At 37.5% G+C, this 19,365-nt stretch overlaps 1 protein-coding gene across 5 annotated transcripts in view; it reads right to left on the bottom strand.

The window, feature by feature from the left end:
- Window positions 1-19,365, bottom strand: part of Jmjd1c (jumonji domain containing 1C) — a 182,351-nt gene that overhangs the window by 95,790 nt on the left and 67,196 nt on the right. For all 5 annotated transcript variants that reach the window (XM_052744805.1, XM_052744807.1, XM_052744803.1 and 2 more), the window contains exon 2: window positions 12,776-12,940. Coding sequence is in view for 2 of the 5 variants with exons in the window: in XM_052744803.1 (XP_052600763.1) it covers window positions 12,776-12,940 (165 nt within the window). In the remaining 3 variants the exon portion in view is untranslated. The remainder of the gene's footprint in view (window positions 1-12,775; window positions 12,941-19,365) is intronic.

Consider the following 19,365-nt stretch of genomic DNA (forward strand, 5'->3'; position numbering starts at 1 on the left):
AAAAACAATAAAAAGAGTGTCTCTAGAGAATAACCCAAAGTCACTTCTGCACTTCATCATAATTAAACCAATTAGCAACTAATAGCTAAAGACCAAGTACTTTAGTCTTTCCCCCTCATTTTGTACCCAGAACCCTGACAGACTCATCCTTACCAAAGAGACAGGTTCCTTCCTAAGAGAAAAGGCAAGGAGCCTATCACCAAAGAAGAAAACAGAAAATAGAAAGGAGAGAAGAGGATTAAAGAATATTTCCCAGGACTGAAGAAAGTTAAGCTTCAATACTGGGATTCAAAGAAACATTACAATCAAATTTCATAAACTTAGGGATAAAGAGAACATTCCACAAACTAAAAAAGGAAAAAAGTACAATCACAAGAAGGGGGAAGGGGTGGTCAAAGAACCAGGAAATAGAATGTCATCAGGTTTCTGGATTAGCAGGTTAGGAAGTATTCCAACACAATGATTCCATTTAAAAACATCGAAGATTTACTTCCAAAGTATTAAGTCCACACACATGCATACTACTTCAAGAAAGTTTTTAAAATGTTCTAGTCAAGTATCATTTCTCAAAGAAGCATCTCAGGGCCAGTTCCACTGGATGACAGAGCACAGTTAGAGATGGAAACACAAGGGATATAGGAAAGAAATGATATACTTTGTAAATAAGAAAACCTTACTTATAAAAAGTCAACTGCAACTCCAAGTTTACATAGTCTTGCAACAAATCTAAAGAGTAATTAATCCATATTTTGACTCAAAAAACAAATATATAAAGATCTATTATAAACAAATTCTTCTCCAAGCGCTGTCCTCTTTTTATTTTGTGGAAAGGATCCATGATGGTTTTTACATGTCCTGGGCTTGATCATCATTTTGTGCTATCTATGTCAACTAAGGGAATGCACTTCATGCCAAAGAACTGTTTTGCTTTAACTTACTTCCAAAAGCCAAAGGTAGAGCACAGTGCTTTCAGAATTAGAAATCTAGAGACTAGCCTATTCCCTCTGAGGAACTCAGTATATGGTCCACACTAATAAACTTGCCAGATGCCTCAGTAGTCTTTAAAAGGCACTCATTATCTGCATCTAATGAGTCAATTATTTTGTTTTCCCCTTACAAAGATAATAATGAGGTAAAGTATATTCACAGACAAACCTCTGACCCCACTGTTTTTCAAATCACTATTATATATGAACAATAAAAGCAGCAACTTTTCATAAATTAAGAAATTATGAAAAATTTGTAACTAATATTATTATTCTTAAAAGTAAATAATAACTAGTTAATTCCAACTAGTAAGAATACAGTAAGGTAACAAGGTAGTGTCCCAGAATTTTACTTATGTAGCCTTTAAAGTATCTGGGAAGGGCTTAACACACAAGGAACCCCAGATACTTAAGAAGCCACCTTCATTTAATTTGGTATGCTATATGATTATTATATTTTCTGTGTGTGCTAATCTACAAACTGAAAAAGTATTCAGTCACAGTGGTTTGTTTTTTAGTACTAGATATGAAATCCAGAGCCTCATGTATGCTAAGCATCTATCCTACCACCAAGTTGACACCCCTAATCCCTTCTGTGTAGTTTTTAATTTAGAAAATTCCTTCAAAGCAGTTATCATTTTGCCATCAACAATGATACAATGATGACTTCAATGACTGTACCCAACACTTATCTGTGTTTTAATCAACATTGTGAATATTTGAAAAAATTAGAAAATCACTGGCAAAGAAAAAAATTCACTGCACAAAAATTGTATTTCTCTATGCTGTGGGATGTTCTGTATGGCAAATGTGTTGCTGATTGGTCAATAAATAAATCACTGATTGGCCAGTGGCCAGGCAGGAAGTATCGGCGGGACAAGGAGGAGAATATAACTGGGAAATGGAAGGCTGAGTCAGAGAGACACTGCCAGCCGCCACGATGACAAACAGCATGTGAAGATGCCTGTAAGCCACGAGCCACGTGGCAAGGTATAGATTTATAAAAATGGATTAATTTAAGCTGTAAGAACAGTTAGCAAGAAGCCTGCCACGGCCATACAGTTTGTAACCAATATAAGTGTTTACTTGGTTGGGTCTGACGGCTGTGGGATTGGCGGGTGACAAAGATTTGTCCTGACTGTGGACAAGACAAAAAAACTCTAACTACATCTCTATGTGTTTAAAATGTTGTATAAGATTTTACCTTAAGAGTAATAAATAAGAGCCGGGCATGGTGGCGCACGCCTTTAATCCCAGCACTCGGGAGGCAGAGCCAGGCGGATCTCTGTGAGTTCGAGGCCAGCCTGGGCTACAGAGTGAGTGAGTTCCAGGAAAGACGCAAAGCTACACAGAGAAACCCTGTCTCGAAAAACCAAAAAAAAAAGTAATAAGTAACTAAAACCAGCAGATTACAAGGATTGATAAACAAGATTTGCAAGCTGCAGGGAAGAAAAACTGACCTATATCTATGGGTATAACTTAAGATCCTGTGGTGATATATTGTGTCCCCCAATACATTGTGTACCCTAATAATACTTATCTGGGGTCAAAGAACAGAAGAGCCACTAGATTAGACATAGAGGCCTGACAGTAGTGGCACACACCCTTAATCCTAGCATTCCAGAAGCAAAGATCCATCCAGATCTCTGTGATTTCAAGGCCACACTGGAAACAGAGCCAGGTATGGTGGCACACACCTTTCATCTCAGCATTTGAGATTTCAGGTCCTTGCTTGGGAAAGACACACGCCTTTAATCCCAGGAAATGATGGCAGGAAGCAGAAAGGTATATAAGGGACTAGGAACTAGAGGCTTTTAAGCAGTTCAGCTGAGATCCCTTCCAGGTGAGGACTCAGAGGTTTACAGTCTGAGGATTTGTGGAAACAGAATCGGCTGAGGAGTTGGCGAGGTGAGTTTGGCTGTGGCTTGCTCTGTCTCTCTGATCTTCCAGCTTTCGCTCCAATACCTGGCTGCCGTTTTTGCTTGTTTGTTTGTTATTTATAAGACCATTTAAGATTAATCTTACAAGATCCTAAACAAATAGAAACAGATATTGATGGGGGGGGATGCCAATCATGACCAGGGACAGGATGGGAGGACAGCCAGTACCAGTAAATATATGTTTTCTCCAAATGTGCAAAATGAATACCATCTATGAGTCAGTGTGCATATTAAGTAACATTTGTGTGTATAACCTGTGGCCCACAGCTGACATGCCACCAAAGAAGGATGGCTACAAATATAACCAAACATAAAACTGTAAACTTGATTAAATATAAGCTTTGTATGGGGGGTTTATTTTGTCTTCTTTTGGTTTTTGTAACACAAATGCAAGGTCCTAGAGCATTAATTTACATGTGATGATGTTGTGCTGCAGTGCCAAAAGACGTATGGACATTTTTTTACGTTGGATACACCTGAAAACAGCAAACTTCTGGTCTCTCCTTCTACTTTGCACCTAGTGCCCCCACACCCCAGGGCCTCTAGCATGAGAAGCCAGCATGAACACTGAGCTACACCCTAGCCCTGATGCTAGTTTTAATGTCCTTCAAGTATCATTCCACATTATTAATACAACTTAGTTTAATTCAAATGCCTTTGATGGTGGATTTAAATATTTAATACATTTACTAATATTTCAGAGGGAGGGTGGTATTCCTGTGAACCCTATCATTCACAGGCAAAGTCAAGTGGACAACCTGAGGAAGCCATTTCTCTCCTTCCACAATTTGGTTAGGGTGACAGAGTCAGAGGCTTGGTGGCCAGTGCCTTAACCTGAGCCATCTGCACAACTGTTCTCACAGGGTATCACACAGAGCCTGGCCTCAAACTCTCTATTTATCTGAGGGGTACCATGATCTCCCCTGATCCTCCTGCTTCTACCTCCACATTACTGAGAACAGAGGCCCATACCACCACATTCTAATGGCTTAGAATGCCATTTTAAAATTAATCTACTAGTAAAGAGTATAGTTTAAGACTTAAATGTCACACAACAGCTTTCCACTAGTTGACCCCCACAGGTAACATTATAAATAAACTTCCATTATTATTTAGCATAGAATAAAAGAAACAAAAATAATTTATACAGGTACATAAATATCCAATCTCATAAATTTTTTGTTTGTTTGTTGTTTTTTTTTTTTTTTCAAAATAGGGTTTCTCTGTGTAGTTTTGGAGCCTGTCCTGGATCTCACTCTGTAGACCAGGCTGGCCTCGAACTCACACAGCTCCTCATGCCTCTGCCTCCTGAGTGCTGGGAGAATTTTTTAAATACAAGAGCATTAGATTAGAAACTAAGAAATGAATTTTGTTGGTGCTGGACATGGTGGCAAAAGCAGGTAGATCTCTAAGTTCAAGGTAATCTTGATCTACATAAATAGTTCCAGGACAACCAGGAATATATAATAAGACCCTGTCTCAAAAATTTAAAAAAAAAAATTATAACATCTAAAAAAGGATCAATGATAAACATGTTTTAATTTTTTACTAGTAGACTGTATATTTAAAAAATATCCAAACTAAATAAAACAACATGAGGAAAAAAGTATAATGGGAGTGTGGTAATGCATACAGGTAATCAAGAAACAGGCCTGAGAAAGATCATCAATTCCAAACCAGCTTGAAACACGCACGCACACACCTTTCTCCCCTCTTCTGTTTCCATCACACCAGGCTGATTCCCCTCTCCTGAAAATACACACAATGGTAACTATGATCTTTGGTGTCTTATGTATCCTTATGTATTGACAAATACCCTTTAAGTGTATATAAACAAATATAACTATCCATCTGATTTTTCACACTAATCTTACTTCTTTTGTAAAAAGGAAAAGTGTTAAATATGCACAACTCTGCTTTTTAAATTTACGAGACAGTATTAGATTTACTTATATTATTTCTTTAGAATTACCAAGAAGAAATATAAAATAGGAAATAAAATGTTAAATTAAAAAATCCCAAGAATACATTGTACACATATAAACTCTCTCTCACAGATTTAAGTCTCAACAGACAGCAGTGAGATGTGAAGCTGTACTACGTTATTGATTTATAGAACTGTAAATGAAAAACAAAACTTTTTGGATATTAAGTAATGTTTTACTAGCAAAGCATTAACCTCTGTGAGGCCTCAAAAGGACTCTTTATAGTATAGCAACTCCATTACTTACAACTGCTTATGAGGAATATCCAAACTGATGAAGTACCTAATTTAAATCAAGGTCTTCCATTTACACCACAGCAACTATTAAATAGACTTGTTAATACATACAACTAAACAGAGAAAAAAACTGAAAATGGAGAACATCCCATCAACTTTAGTTCCTCCTGGCATAAAGGAGCAAAAAAAAGTACTCTTGAAGCCTGGGCTATACACTGTTTCTTCTGTTTATAAATTCAGTCATGGGGTTAGTGTGGTGGTTTGAATGACAACAACCCTATGGGTTCCCATATTTGAATGTTTGGTTCCCAGTTGGGGGACTATTTCTAAAGGGCTGGGAAGTCTGGCCTTGTTGCAGGAGGTGTGTCACTGGGGAGCAGGGATGGGCTTTGAGGTTTCAAAAGCTAACACCAGGCTCAGTGTCTCCTCTTCTCTGCCTCATGCTTCTGATTCAGATGGACACTCTCAGCTATTGTTCCTGTGCCAAGCCTGCCTTCCTACTGTCATGCTTCCCCCCATGATGGTCATAGACTCATGCTTGAAACTGTAAGCATGTCCCCAGTTTCATGCTTTCTTTCATGTTGACTTGGTTGTGGTGTCTCTTCACAGCAGTAGAACAGTGACTAAGATAGTTGGTAAGGGTGCTTGCCTTCCCATACACACAATCTAATCTCCAGTGTCACTGTTGACATGGTGACACATCTGTAATCCAGGATGAGGTAGGATCAGAACACCAAAGCCACTTTCACCTACAGAGAATTTCAGGGTAACTTGAAATACATGAAACTCTTAATAAATAAATTTCATCATGAAAAAACAATAAAGAAATTATATTAATATCAACCAAGATAGGTATCCTAAAGTTCATGTTAAAAACGATTTTCACTTTTAAAAAAAGATACATTTATTTGTATGTTTTTGTCTGGCTGTTTTGTCTTTTGTCTGAATGTCTGTCTGCGCACTGTTGGCAGCCTGGTGTCCACAGAGGTCAGAAGGCAGAATCAACTCCCCGGGAATTGAAGTTACATATAGTTGTAAGTTACTACTTTGGTTGCATGGAACCAAAACTGGGTCCTCTGCAAGAAGAGTTAAGTACTTTATCTGCTAAACCAAAACTCCAACCCCAAACAATTGTAATTTTATATTAAAATTTAAAAAGTTAAAAGCTAAAAATGTGCTAAGTATAGTTGTATATCAACTAATTATGGGGACATGTTCTAACAAATATCATCAGTAGACAATTCTTTTAAAAATGATACAATATATATATGTACACAAATCTTGCTTCTAGTTGGTAAATCAATAAAGCATATTACTATGTTGAATACCCAGGCAATTAAAACATAAGCTAAGTATATAAAAACACAGAAAAGGGGGCTGGAGAGATGGCTCGGCGGTTGAGAGCACTGTCTGCTCTTCCAGAGGACCTGGGTTCAATTCCCAGCGCCCACATGGCAGCTCACAACTGTCTATAACCTGAGTTCCAGGGGATCTGACGCCTTCACACCAATGCACATAAAATAAAGTTAAATAAATTATTTAAAAAAATAACATCACCTTAATTTAAAAAAAAAAAAAAGACACAGAGAGAAAAGGTGTCACAAATCTATAAGGTGCCATCACTTTTTCAGCTTCATTATAATCTCAGTGGGTGATCATTACACAGAGAGAAGTCACATAGTAAATAAGTCATATATGGAACATGACTATACTACCCATGTGTTGTTTTGTGAAATTTTATTTAATATGCATGGATGTTTTGCCTGAACATACATATGTGCACCATATGCAAACCTGGTGTCAGCAGAGGCCAGAAAATGTCATCAGATCCCCTGGGGTTATGCATAATTAAGACACACTGCATGGATGCTGGGAATTGAACTCAGGTCCTTTGCAAGAGCAAATAGTGCTCTAAACTGTTGAGCCATTTCTCCAGCCATCTACTACCCATTTGCCAAAAGATGCTTACCAATGATAAGAAAGCACTTAAGTGTTATCAACAAGCCACAAAGCTTTGACATTTGACAAAAAGACTCATCTTTGAAATGTCTTGATAGAACTCACTGGAAACTGATAAATGGTATTTCCTTAGAACATGAGACCCTGAAGATGCACATTCAAAGACTGGCCTTGAGCGATGATTAACATGAAACTGTACACAAATCACAGGCATGTTTTGTTTCTACTAATAGTTTATTATGTTAAATATAAGGACTTAGGACTAGAATACTCTACACTCCAGTAGTTCTCAACCTTCCTAATGTTGCGACCCTTTAATACAATTCCTCATGTTGTGGTGACTCCCAACTATAAAATTATTTTCATTGCTACTTCATAACTATAATTTTGCTCCTAGTATGAATTGTAATGTAAACATCTGATATGTAGGTGGTCTTAGGCAACCCCTATGAAAGGGTCATTCAGCTCCAATGGTATTGCGACCCACATGTTGAGAACTACTGGTCAAATCCAACCCAGTAATTAATAGGCTGAAAATCCTAGAAGTTCATAGGCAACATGTTTACTTAAAGAAGCAAGTTATATTAAGATGCATGTAGCAATGATGTTAAGATAACACTATGATTCAACAAAAGAACCTGACACTCCTTAATACAGAGCAAAGGGGTTTTTTACATGTTGATAATAAGATTTATGACTCAGTTTCCCCAATCACAGTAATACAGGAAGTTCTCATTAAGTAAAATTAATTTATTTTTAATTTTCACAGTTTGTGTGTGTGTGTGGGGGGGGGTGGGCTTGTTTGTGTGCCATGGGGCTATTTATGTCAAAACTTGCTGTATTATAATGAGAAAAAAAACTAAGTTTGAAGCCATTTATTTTACAGGAAAATAAAAAGCCTTATCCAGAGTATAGATGGTGACTACAAGAGGTAAAATCTGCTCCCATACATCAGCACCACATAGATACTTATTAACCACACTTCATAAATTACCAAATACAAGACATTTTTCATACTCATCTGTTACAATACAAGGTACTTTCTGGCACTGTTCACTAGAAAGTGGGAGAGAAATTTAAAACACTTGATCTATAATGGCTTAGACCTTCCTTTTTATACTGTAAAAGTGAATTACTTTGATATGATTTACACACTGACCCTCAGAGAAAATAGGAAAAATACTCAGGATAGCATTTTTTTCTTACCTGAAATGCCTAGGATGTCTTAAGACTGAACACTCATCTTCGGGTTTCCCCAGTTTAGAGACTATTACATGGGTTTGGAAAGGTATTCTTAGTTGTTCATAATTTATACTTCAACTTTAGAACCTTAAAGTATCAAAAATCACATTTAACAAAGTAGTTCTATACAAGGAATTCACAGACTGGAGATACACCTCACTGTACAGATGTGTACAGAAACATACACAAAACAAGGCTTATAAAAAAATATCAATGTGTTTACAAAGGAAAAGTTTAAAGAGTAAGAAAGGAGAAAACAGTTTCCAAAGTCTGAAATGGCCAACAGTTAACTAAGGATGCCCCAGGAAATACACAAGAAGATGCACTAAGATTTACTTGTAAAGCTAATACTATTTATTCAGTTACATAAGCCTTTCAGCACACTTGCCCCAGTTCTCTTCATGGTACTTAACCAGCCAACTACACTGTGCCTCAGCTGTACACAGTGGTCAGAGATAACACTACTTAACTCAAAGGAATGATATAAACAACAAAGAAAACTACCTGCAGTGTAGTAAGCCTTTACTAGAAGTACATTTCTGCTGAGCTAGGAACATAACTCAGATGGTAGAGTTGCTTGGATAACATGCGCAAAGCTCTGAGTTCAATCCCCAGCATGAAATAAAAATGGACACTAGGGCACACATCCATAATCCAAGCACTTAGGAAGCAGAGGCAGAAGGACTGCCACAAATTTCTGTTTTTTGAAACAGGGTCTCTCTACATAGCCCTGGTTGTTCTAGCACTCACTATGTAGATCAGGCTGACCTTGAACTCACAGAGATCACTTTGCCTCTGCCTTTCCAGTGCTGAGATTAAAGGCAAAAAAGACCCGATCGCCACAAATTTGAGGCCAATTTGTACTACCTATGAAGTTCCAGGCAAGCCAGTACTACACAGTAACTAACACCTTAAAAAAAACTGAGGGGAGGAGACTCCCCACCCACATTAGTTGCTCTTCTACAGGACGTGAATTCAACTGCCAATACCCATGTCACAGCTTCCTATAACTGCAGCTACATGGGATCTGATCACCTCTTCTGTCCACCTTTGGTACATGCACTTCTATGTACAAATTCACACACAGATATATATAAAATAGAACAAATTTTTAAAAAATTATTATTAAAAAACATAAAATGTTATTTAAAAGACTAAAAGAAAAGCAAACATAAAATACATATACACATATATTACCAATATAACAATGCTTTTAAAATCACAATCAGGGACCAACAGACAGCTGAGTGGGTAAAGTTGTTTGCTACCAAGTCTGACAACCTAAATTTGATCTCCAGGAACCCACAGAGTAGAAAGAACTGTGACAGCTATCTTCTGACTTCCACACATGTACACACCCATTTACACACAGAAACAATATATTCTTTATTTTTTTAATTTAAAGACAATAAAGCAGTTTAGAAATTGCTTATAAGAGGGCAGGAGAGATGGCTCAAAAGTTAAAAGTACAAGATTCTCTTTCAAGGGATCAGAATTCAGTTTCCATCATCAACATCAAGTGGCTCACAACCACCTGCAATTCCAGCTCCAGGAGGATCCAAGGATCTTAGCCTCCACAACCACCTGCACATACTCACACATGCACATACATACTAAAAGAAAATAAATTGCTTTTGCATGAGGTGGTTGGATGGGTTTCTAACTGCATGCCCATGTTGACTTCGATGCCATTCTGTCCTTCTTGCTCTGGCCCTTCACTTTCCCTGAGTAAATAATCCTCTAGCTAATTAGGAATACATACTAGCTGAAAACTCCCAAGTAGCAAATGTAGGCTTAGGTGTTTTATTAATTTTCACTAAGTTCTATAAGTTCCAGGAAATTAAGCTCTATAAGTTCCAGGAAATTATCAAACCTGAGTTGGTTCTGGAAAGCCTTCTAACAAAAAACAGGTATCAAAAGTAAATATGATCTTGTGAAGATACCCTTCAAAGACTACATATGGCCAAAACTCATTCCAATCCTATTCTGAATTTCCGAGCTATATATTTTCTTGTTTAATTTTTAAAAATCTTGTGCAGTAGCTACTATAATAAACAAAGTGAGCCATCAGAGAATAAATAATGTATCTTAGCCCAGAAACTCATAGTAAATAGTAGTCAGGATTTGAAATCGAACATAAAAGCTTGGTTCTTAGTATACTACCTTGTATATTAGATGACTAATACTCTCTTTTCAACTAAAATATTCCCAGAATGAGAAACTAGATGATCACTAGTGTCACATCATTAATGCAAATCTAAAAACAAACAAGGAATTCAAACATGTTAGAACTGCTGAATTGTTTGTTGTTGTTGATCCAAGTCATCAAACCTGATATGTGACACATCTAACTCTGTGAAATTTAGTTTATTTGGTCAGGGTCTCAATACGTAGCCCTGGCTGCCCAGGAATTCACTATGTAGACCAGGCTTACATAACACTCACTGAGCTTCACCTCCTAGAATCAAAGGTGTATGGACGTACACACCTGGCTTATTTTTTTTTTTTAATGCTGGGACATATTCATTCAATAAATTAGTTTAAGCCTGTGGATGAAATGATTATCCTTGTTTCTTGGAAGTTTTGTCTAAAACTATAGTTCATGGAAATCATTTTTCATATTTTAATTTCTTTTAAAAGGCTATTGATTCAATTTACTTCATTCACTCTTTTTATCTTCTATTATTTATTTATTCTATTTATGTTTAATCCATGAACATGTGGATGCTACACAAGTACTCTTACTACTGAGTTACATGCCTAGTCTCTATTTTTTAAAATCATACACGTCTTCAACTGTTCAAAAGGAGTGTCAAATAGGTGAAGTACATTTGTATTTGACATTTAGAAAAGCACTGACGAGTTAACTAGCTGAATATTTTAAAAATTATGTAAGTAAATTACACTTTTAAAAACTTCAAAGGCTAGAGACAGGCTCATTAGCAGAGGAGTTTCCTAGTGTGCATGAGGCCCCAAGTTCAATAATCATTATTAGGGTTTGGGGGTTCAAAGTGCCTAATCTGGCTTATTCATCAGTTATTACCAGACACCTGAAATACTGGTGAATTTTTTTTAAGATTTGCTTTATTTTTATTTATGTGTATTTGTGTGCATCTGTGTGTGTATATGCCGTGTGTGTATAAGTGTCCACAGAGGTGAGATCTTTGGATCCCCTGGAGCTGGTGTTACAGGCAGTTGAAAGCCACTAAAAACGGATGTTGAGAACCAAACTCAGGTCCTCTAGAAGAGCACAGGCTTTTATCTACTGAGCCATCTGCCCAACCCTGTTTAATGTTTTTTAAAGGATTTCTACCAGGCTAATATGAGATTACTTTAAAGGAAACACTGCCTGATCATTACTTGCTATGCATTTTGCCAGTAAACAGTAACAACTGCTAAATGTGGTTATTTTCCTAATAAAATTTTCTTTTGTTCTTAGAGTAAGGATGTCAGGCTAGCCTAGAACTCACTATGTAGATGATGCTGATCTTAAATTCCTGATCCAACCCTCCTGCTTCACCTCCTAAATTGCTGGTATTAAATGAACATGCAACCATGCCTGGCTTGCCTACCAGAATTTAGTAATCTTGTTAGTTCATATGTTTGTTTTCTAAAACTCTTATGTGGTGGTTTGAACAGATATGACTCCTACAGACTTGTGTGTTTTAATGCTTGGTCTATAGAGTGGCAATATTTAGGAGGCATGGCCTGGACAGAGTAGGAGTGGCCTTGTTGGAAGAAGTATGCCACTGTGGGGGTAGGCTCTAAGGTCAAACTATGCCTAGTGTGGACAGTTGCTTCTGTTGCCTGAGGATCAAGATGTAGGTAGAGCTCTCTGCTCCTTCTCCAGCACCATGTCTCCCGGCATGCTGCCATGCTTCCCGCCATGATCATAATGGACTAAACCCCTGAAACAGTAAGTGAGCCACCTCAATTAAATGTTTTCCTTCCTAAGAGTTGCCATGGTCATGGTGTCTCTTTACAGCAATAGAAGCCCTAACTAAGACATCTTTAAACTAATGAGAACTTTATTAAAATATTTTCTTAGACCATTTCCTAATATAAATTAACAAGACTCAGGTGATTCTGATGATTTGTAAATTCGAGTGTCTCCCTTTCACTTTAAAGCTTCTTTCAACAAAGCTGTTTCACACCATATGGAAAACATTTGGATGACTATTTCTCAAGCAGTCTATAACCAAATTCAAGTTTTTACTGATTGGATAGAGCAACTAAATATGCTGAAAATGTTAACCAAACTGACATAGAAAACTGGTAATTACAATAGTGCTTTAAAACTTCTGCTAGATCACACTTTTTCATGAATATTAAACTATAATTGGCAAGACACATATCAACTTACATTCAATGCCTATTCATCTTAAAAAACAACTGAAAACACTTAATAAAACATGAACAAATCTTACCAGTGCAGGCCACTGAATTTGTCTGCTCTTTGATCCCTGAGTCTTGCTAGGGTCGTTCCTTTTGGCCCAGATTAAGTGGTATTCCACCAAGAAAGTTGAAAAATCTTCATAAACTTTAACCCACTCCCGTTTATCCCATTCAAGGTCATCAAATTCCACGTACACCTATGAAAAAAAGAAAGCCCACAATTTTATGAGCAATATACAGCAATGATATTAACCCGTGAAATGGAATTAGAAAAGACATTATTAACACTACATTTTAGGTTTGGGGCATGAAGTCTTGGTATAATATATAGCACAGAGTGATCTCAAACTTGTGATCCTCCTGTTTTTGCCTCCCAACTGCTAGAGCTTTGTAGTGTTCTCTTAGAACAAGTGCTCTTCTGCTGTGGGATGGTCTGTATGTCAAGTGTGTTGCTGATTGGTCAATAAATAAATCACTGATTGGCCATTGGCTAGGCAGGAAATATAGGCGGGACAAAGAAGAGAATAAAGCTGGGAAGTGGAAGGCTGAGTCAGAGAGACACTGTCAGCCGCCATGATGAGAAAGAGCATGTGAAGATGCTGGTAAGCCACGAGCCATGTGGCAAGGTATAAATTTATAGAAATGGATTAATTTAAGCTGTAAGAACAGTTAGCAAGAAGCCTGCCACGGCCATACAGTTTGTAACCAATATAAGTCTCTGTGTTTACTTGGTCGGGTCTGAGCAGCTATGGGACTGGCAGGTGAGAGAGATTTGCCCTGACTGTGGGCCAGGCAGGAAAACTCAAGCTACAAATGGCGCCCAACGTGCGGCAAGAGTTTCCACCTAAAAACGGAGAAAAAAAGATTCTAAAACGGAGCTAAAAATAGTTCCTAATTGTCTCTCTCAAATGAGTGGCAGCTGCCGGTTTGAGCTACTGGCGGGTTCCTGGCGTGTGCGCTCGACCTGCAGTATGGTGGAATGAGGCCTCTACAAGTGGCACATTAAGCTGCATGGTAGATTTAGCCTTTGCTAGTACAAAACAAAAAAAGAGGTTTCTGGGCTACACGCTGCTTGGATAAAATCATAGACCCACGATAGCTCCCAGAGCTGACGGTAAACTACCACTGCCATGTTGGGAAGCTGAGGTCGGCGGAGCCAGCAGCAACAGCTGCTACATTTTAAAGCAATAAATTCACAATAAGACAGATTCAGGTGTAATAGTTTACAATGTGTGTAAAATATACGTAGGCTTGAAAGAGACAAAAAAGGTGATATATACAGTTATATAAACAAATACATAGTTTAAAAAAATAAAGTCTTTAAAGAGACAATAAAATTAATATTAAAAAAATAAGCCACGTAAAGATAAATATTACACAGAGAATCTGGATTATATTGTCTTTGGGATTTTTAACTGCAGAAAAACATTTGATTGTAAAAGCTGTTGAGTTATGCCAAAATGTATATTTTGAAGGTACCTTGACTTCAAAATTTGGATATAAGGATATGTTGCTTTGGAAAAGAGACTCTGCTTTTGTTCCCACAGAAAGCCAAAGGCTATGGATTTGTTCCAGATTAAGATACATCAGGTTTGACCAGCCAAGACCCCCTGAAAGGTCTCCGATGACACCATGACCCAGATGATCCAACATCCAGAATGGTTTGAAGGCAACTGGCTCAGACAATACAGCCTCATGGACTATTCCATAATCCTAAAATTTTCTGTGTCCCCTCCAGCAGGAAGTAGTAAGAAAAGCTACGCCCAAATTCCCAAATTATATGTAATCTTACTTTGTTAAGGTTAAAACCTTCCTTTTTGAAAAAAAAAAGGGGGGGAGGGAAGTGCTGTGGGATGGTCTGTATGTCAAGTGTGTTGCTGATTGGTCAATAAATAAATCACTGATTGGCCATTGGCTAGGCAGGAAATATAGGCGGGACAAAGAAGAGAATAAAGCTGGGAAGTGGAAGGCTGAGTCAGAGAGACACTGTCAGCCGCCATGATGAGAAAGAGCATGTGAAGATGCTGGTAAGTCACGAGCCATGTGACAAGGTATAAATTTATAGAAATGGATTAATTTAAGCTGTAAGAACAGTTAGCAAGAAGCCTGCCACGGCCATACAGTTTGTAATCAATATAAGTCTCTGTGTTTACTTGGTCGGGTCTGAGCAGCTATGGGACTGGCAGGTGAGAGAGATTTGCCCTGACTGTGGGCCAGGCAGGAAAACTCAAGCTACACTCTTATTTCTATGACAAGGAAATAAATCATAAAGGACTACATGGTAAGAAAAGTAATTCAAGGGGTTGGGGATTTAGCTCAGTGGTAGAGCACTTGCCTAGCAAGTACAAGGACCTGGGTTCGGTCCTCAGCTCCAAAAAAAAAAAAGTAATTCAAAAACAGCTGATCAGCACATATTAGTCAGCATATCTGAAATACACACTAAAAAACTATGTGTAAACTGATCACTGTAATGTTGGGAAGTATTTTCCAAAGTAAACAGGCAGCTAGAGGTGCAGTTCAGTAGTACGGAGTATTATATGATTATATGATACAAAAGGTCTGAAACCTCATCATTAAAAAAAAAAGAAAGAAAAGGTAAATAGAAAATGTATTAGGCTTTGCAAATCATATGGTCTTTGTCATAACTCCTCCTATCTCGGAGGTACCCAACCACAAACAACATATAAACTGAATTTGGCATAAAGCATTACTCACAAAAGTTAGTAGAAAATGGCTAATACGCAAGTCAATCAACATAATAAACCACATTAATAGAGTAAGGAAAAATAATATTTTTAATGGTACAGAAAACACATCTGGAAAAATTTAATACTCTTTCATGAGAAAGCAACAACAAAGCCCCAGCAGATCGTTGGGGCACATACAATGATCTCTACATTCTATATTCTGAAACAGGGCAGCTCAAGCTGGAGAGCTATTAGGTCATTCCATTTGCTTGATGGATTTTTTTTTTTTTCTGTTCACTGATATTGCTGTTTTTGTCTCCCTACCTATACTACAAAACCCTTTGGAACAAAAAACTGTATTTTCTTTTTGGTTTCTTTGTTTTAATTTCTAATGCCTAGATTATTCACCTGCAAACGAAAGCAGCCACTAAACTTTCTGTGTAAAATATCACAACATAAGTGACTAAATTAGAAGAAAAAAGTATGTATATGCTTAAATATCGCTGCTCTTTCTGTTGATTCATCATTGTGCTCATGATTATCTAAGAAACGAAAAAGAAGATTCCATTCTATATCAACATTTGCAACTGAATGAAAACTACTCACTATGATGCTAGGAATTCAGAAAAACTTGGTTTGGGGGAGGTGTTTGAACAACCATGACTATTAATGTGATTACAAGATTAAAGATAAAATGATTTGAAATTATTTCATAATAAACATTATAAATACATCTTGAGATATTAGAACAATGAATTCTAAGAATTGGTCCCTTGGTAACTGAGATGACTACATTCTACTTTAACACTCTTTTTGGTATTTTTGGAGACAAGGTCTCATAATTTAATCCTCACTGGCCTTGAAACTCATAGTAATCCCCCTCCTCAGCCTCCCAGATTCTGGGATTACAGGCATGAGCAACCCACCCTAATAAATTTAGTGATTGCTAACTCAGTGTAAATAACTGCAAGCTGATTATACCTACTTGGTATAATAGAGACCTCCTATTGTTTTATTTATATTGAATGAAAAAGAACTGCATAACTTTGAGAAATCTGTCTTGTGGCTTATTCAAAACCAAACAGCAACCGCATCCTAATGTTGCTTAACCACAAATACTACTTCATACTAAAAATAAAGATGCCTAGTACCATGGAGCATGCCTTAAGCCTAGTACTGGGAGGAAGAGGCAAGTAGATCTTTGTGAGTTAAGGGCCAACCTGGTCTACATAGAGTTCCAAGTCAGTCAGGAATATATAATGAGACCTTTATCTCAATAAGTAAATAGACAACAGTGATACATAAACATGCTAGATTACATCAACTAACATTCCTCAATAAACATATGCAAGTTTATAATCATCATATCCATGTTCTTTCTTATAAAACAGGCACCGGAGGAAGCCAAGTCAGTCATGAAATGTTAAGTAACAAACATCTAACTTTCATCTACTCTCTTTACAAGCAGTTTCATTGTACTACATCATCACCACCACCATTGCATTTATCCGTAAAGCTTTCTCTGATTTGCTACTGGAATACCAAGAAGAAATATTCTATAAAGAAATAATATAGAAGGCAATGAAATAGTTTTGCTACAAGATTCATCTCTGTATTGGTCTGCATAAATAGTTTTGTAACAAGAAATTAAAAGTGTCTGCTATGAATGGATCCTCCAAATTCAAATCAAGCTAGGGAGGTAGCTTAGTCATGAACATTTGTTTAGCATGGACAAGAACCTGATCTCTAGCACCGCAAAAGGAAAAAACAGGACAGATGCATGCAGAACAGGATAATTGGCATCTCAACATCTGAACTTTTGCTTTTTTTTTTTTTTAACTCAAGCAAAACATCAAAAGAACTGAGGCTCAAATGAATCCAAATGATATCTGTAACCTCCACGTGTTGTGGAATATTATTTTAAGGTTTATCACTTTTGTTTATGTTGCATTTTTTTAACTCTGTGAAGCTGTGATATTACTCTGCCTGTCTAAACCACCTGATTGGTCTAATAAAAAATTGAAAGGCAATAGCAAGGCAGGAGAAAGGATAGGCAGGGTTGGCAGGCAGAGAGAATACAGAGAAGGAGAAATCTGGGAGGAGAGAAGGACTAGGACACCAGGGACCAGCCACCCAGCCAGCCATGAAGTAAGAGTGACAGTAAGATTAGAGAAGTAAGAAAAGGAAAAAGCCCAGAGGCCAAATGTAGACGGGATAATTTAAGAAAAGCTGGCAAGAAATAAATCAAGCTAAGACTAGGCATTCATAAGTAAGAATAAGACTCTGAGTATGACTTATTTGGGAGCTGGGTAGCGGGCCCCCAAAACAACAAAGAGCAACAACAACCCAACAACAACATTCAAGCCATCAATCTCAGAGAACACATTTATTTATTATTTACACAGTGTTCTGCCTGCATGTGTGTCTGCACACCAGGAAAGGGCACCAGATTTCATTATAGATGGTTGTGAGCCACCATACAGTTGCTGGAAATTGAACTCAGGACCTCTGGAAGAGCAGCCAAGTGCTCATAACCTCTGAGCCATCTCTCCAATCCCTTAAAATCACCTTTATTTACCTTGAGTGAAACATAGGAGAAGAAATGACAAATAACATGGCAATCTTACAATAAGTTAAAAAAAAAGAAAAAAGAAAAAAGAAAGATAAAGGCCTACTGTGTTGACTTAGCTGCCACTTGCTACATAGACCAGGCTATTCTCCTGAGTGTTGGTTGGGGTTAAAGGCATGCACCACCATGTCTGGCTCAACACATTTTTTTTAAGTTAACATATTTAACAAGGATAAGAAGTTCAACTTTTAATAAATAAGATTTTTGGAATTTCAGGTTTTTTTCTGAAAATACTTTTAAAATCCACTTCAGAATCAGTGCTCAATTTAGTACGAATTTATTATTTGGGAGGAGGGGAGGATGTTTGAGGCAGGGTTTCTCTGTGTAGCTTTGGAGCCTGTCCTGGAACTCACTCTGTAGACCAGGCTGGCCTCGAACTCAGAGATCTGCCTGCCTCTGCCTCCTGAGTACTGGGATTAAAGGCATGTGCCACCACTGCCCGGCTATGAATTTACTTTTTTGAGATAGTATGTATGCTAGTACCATAACCCAAAATTTCAGATGATGTAGTGCTCCAAAAGACAAGATGACTGAATTTTTTTCACTCTCAGTTAACATGCATTTCTCTTAGACGAGTAGAGAAAGCCTTACACAAAATTCACAACTAATAGAATACACTTAATAGCTTGGAAGATGATGATAGTAAATTAAAAAACAACAACAAGAAAGTTATTCCATTCTGGTAGTCTGTTTTTAACTGACCATGTGGGCTGGAGAGATGGCTCAGCAGTTAAAAAGCATTTGCTGCTCTTACAGAGGACCCAGGTTTGATTCCCAAAATCCACATGTTAGCACACAACTGTCTGCAACTCCAGTTCCAGGGATCAGACACCTTCCCCTGTACTCCATGGGGACCAAGCACAAGACTCCTGTGCACAAGTGGAGCATAGAAATACAGGCAGGCAAAACATCCACGGCCATAAAATAATGCAATTAAAAAAATATTTTTATGTTGATCAAGGAATCTTTAGGCTATTATGAAGTATAAAAGTATGAACTAATTTAAAGTAGAAGGAAAATACATAAATACCCTCCACTTAAAACATTAATCAATCTATAACTACTGGTTTGTAAGTACTGATTAGACATACCTATAAACCCTAACAGAAGTCAATCATTAACATACATGTAAGAACGCTTTGCAGCTGGGTGAGCCAGTAGGCCAGACTAACAGACACCAGACATTTGAACAAGTGACCATTTGCAGCAGAAGCTAACCCTCTGAGAAAGGTGTTGATTTCTTAAGGCTGTGCTGGAATAGCCTATTTAACTGGGTATATTCCAGGCCCTGTTTCAAACACTAAGC

Source organism: Peromyscus californicus, unplaced genomic scaffold (genome assembly GCF_007827085.1).
Source record: "Peromyscus californicus insignis strain IS unplaced genomic scaffold, ASM782708v3 Scaffold_19__1_contigs__length_69161282, whole genome shotgun sequence".
In the NCBI taxonomy this organism is placed as follows: domain Eukaryota; kingdom Metazoa; phylum Chordata; class Mammalia; order Rodentia; family Cricetidae; genus Peromyscus; species Peromyscus californicus.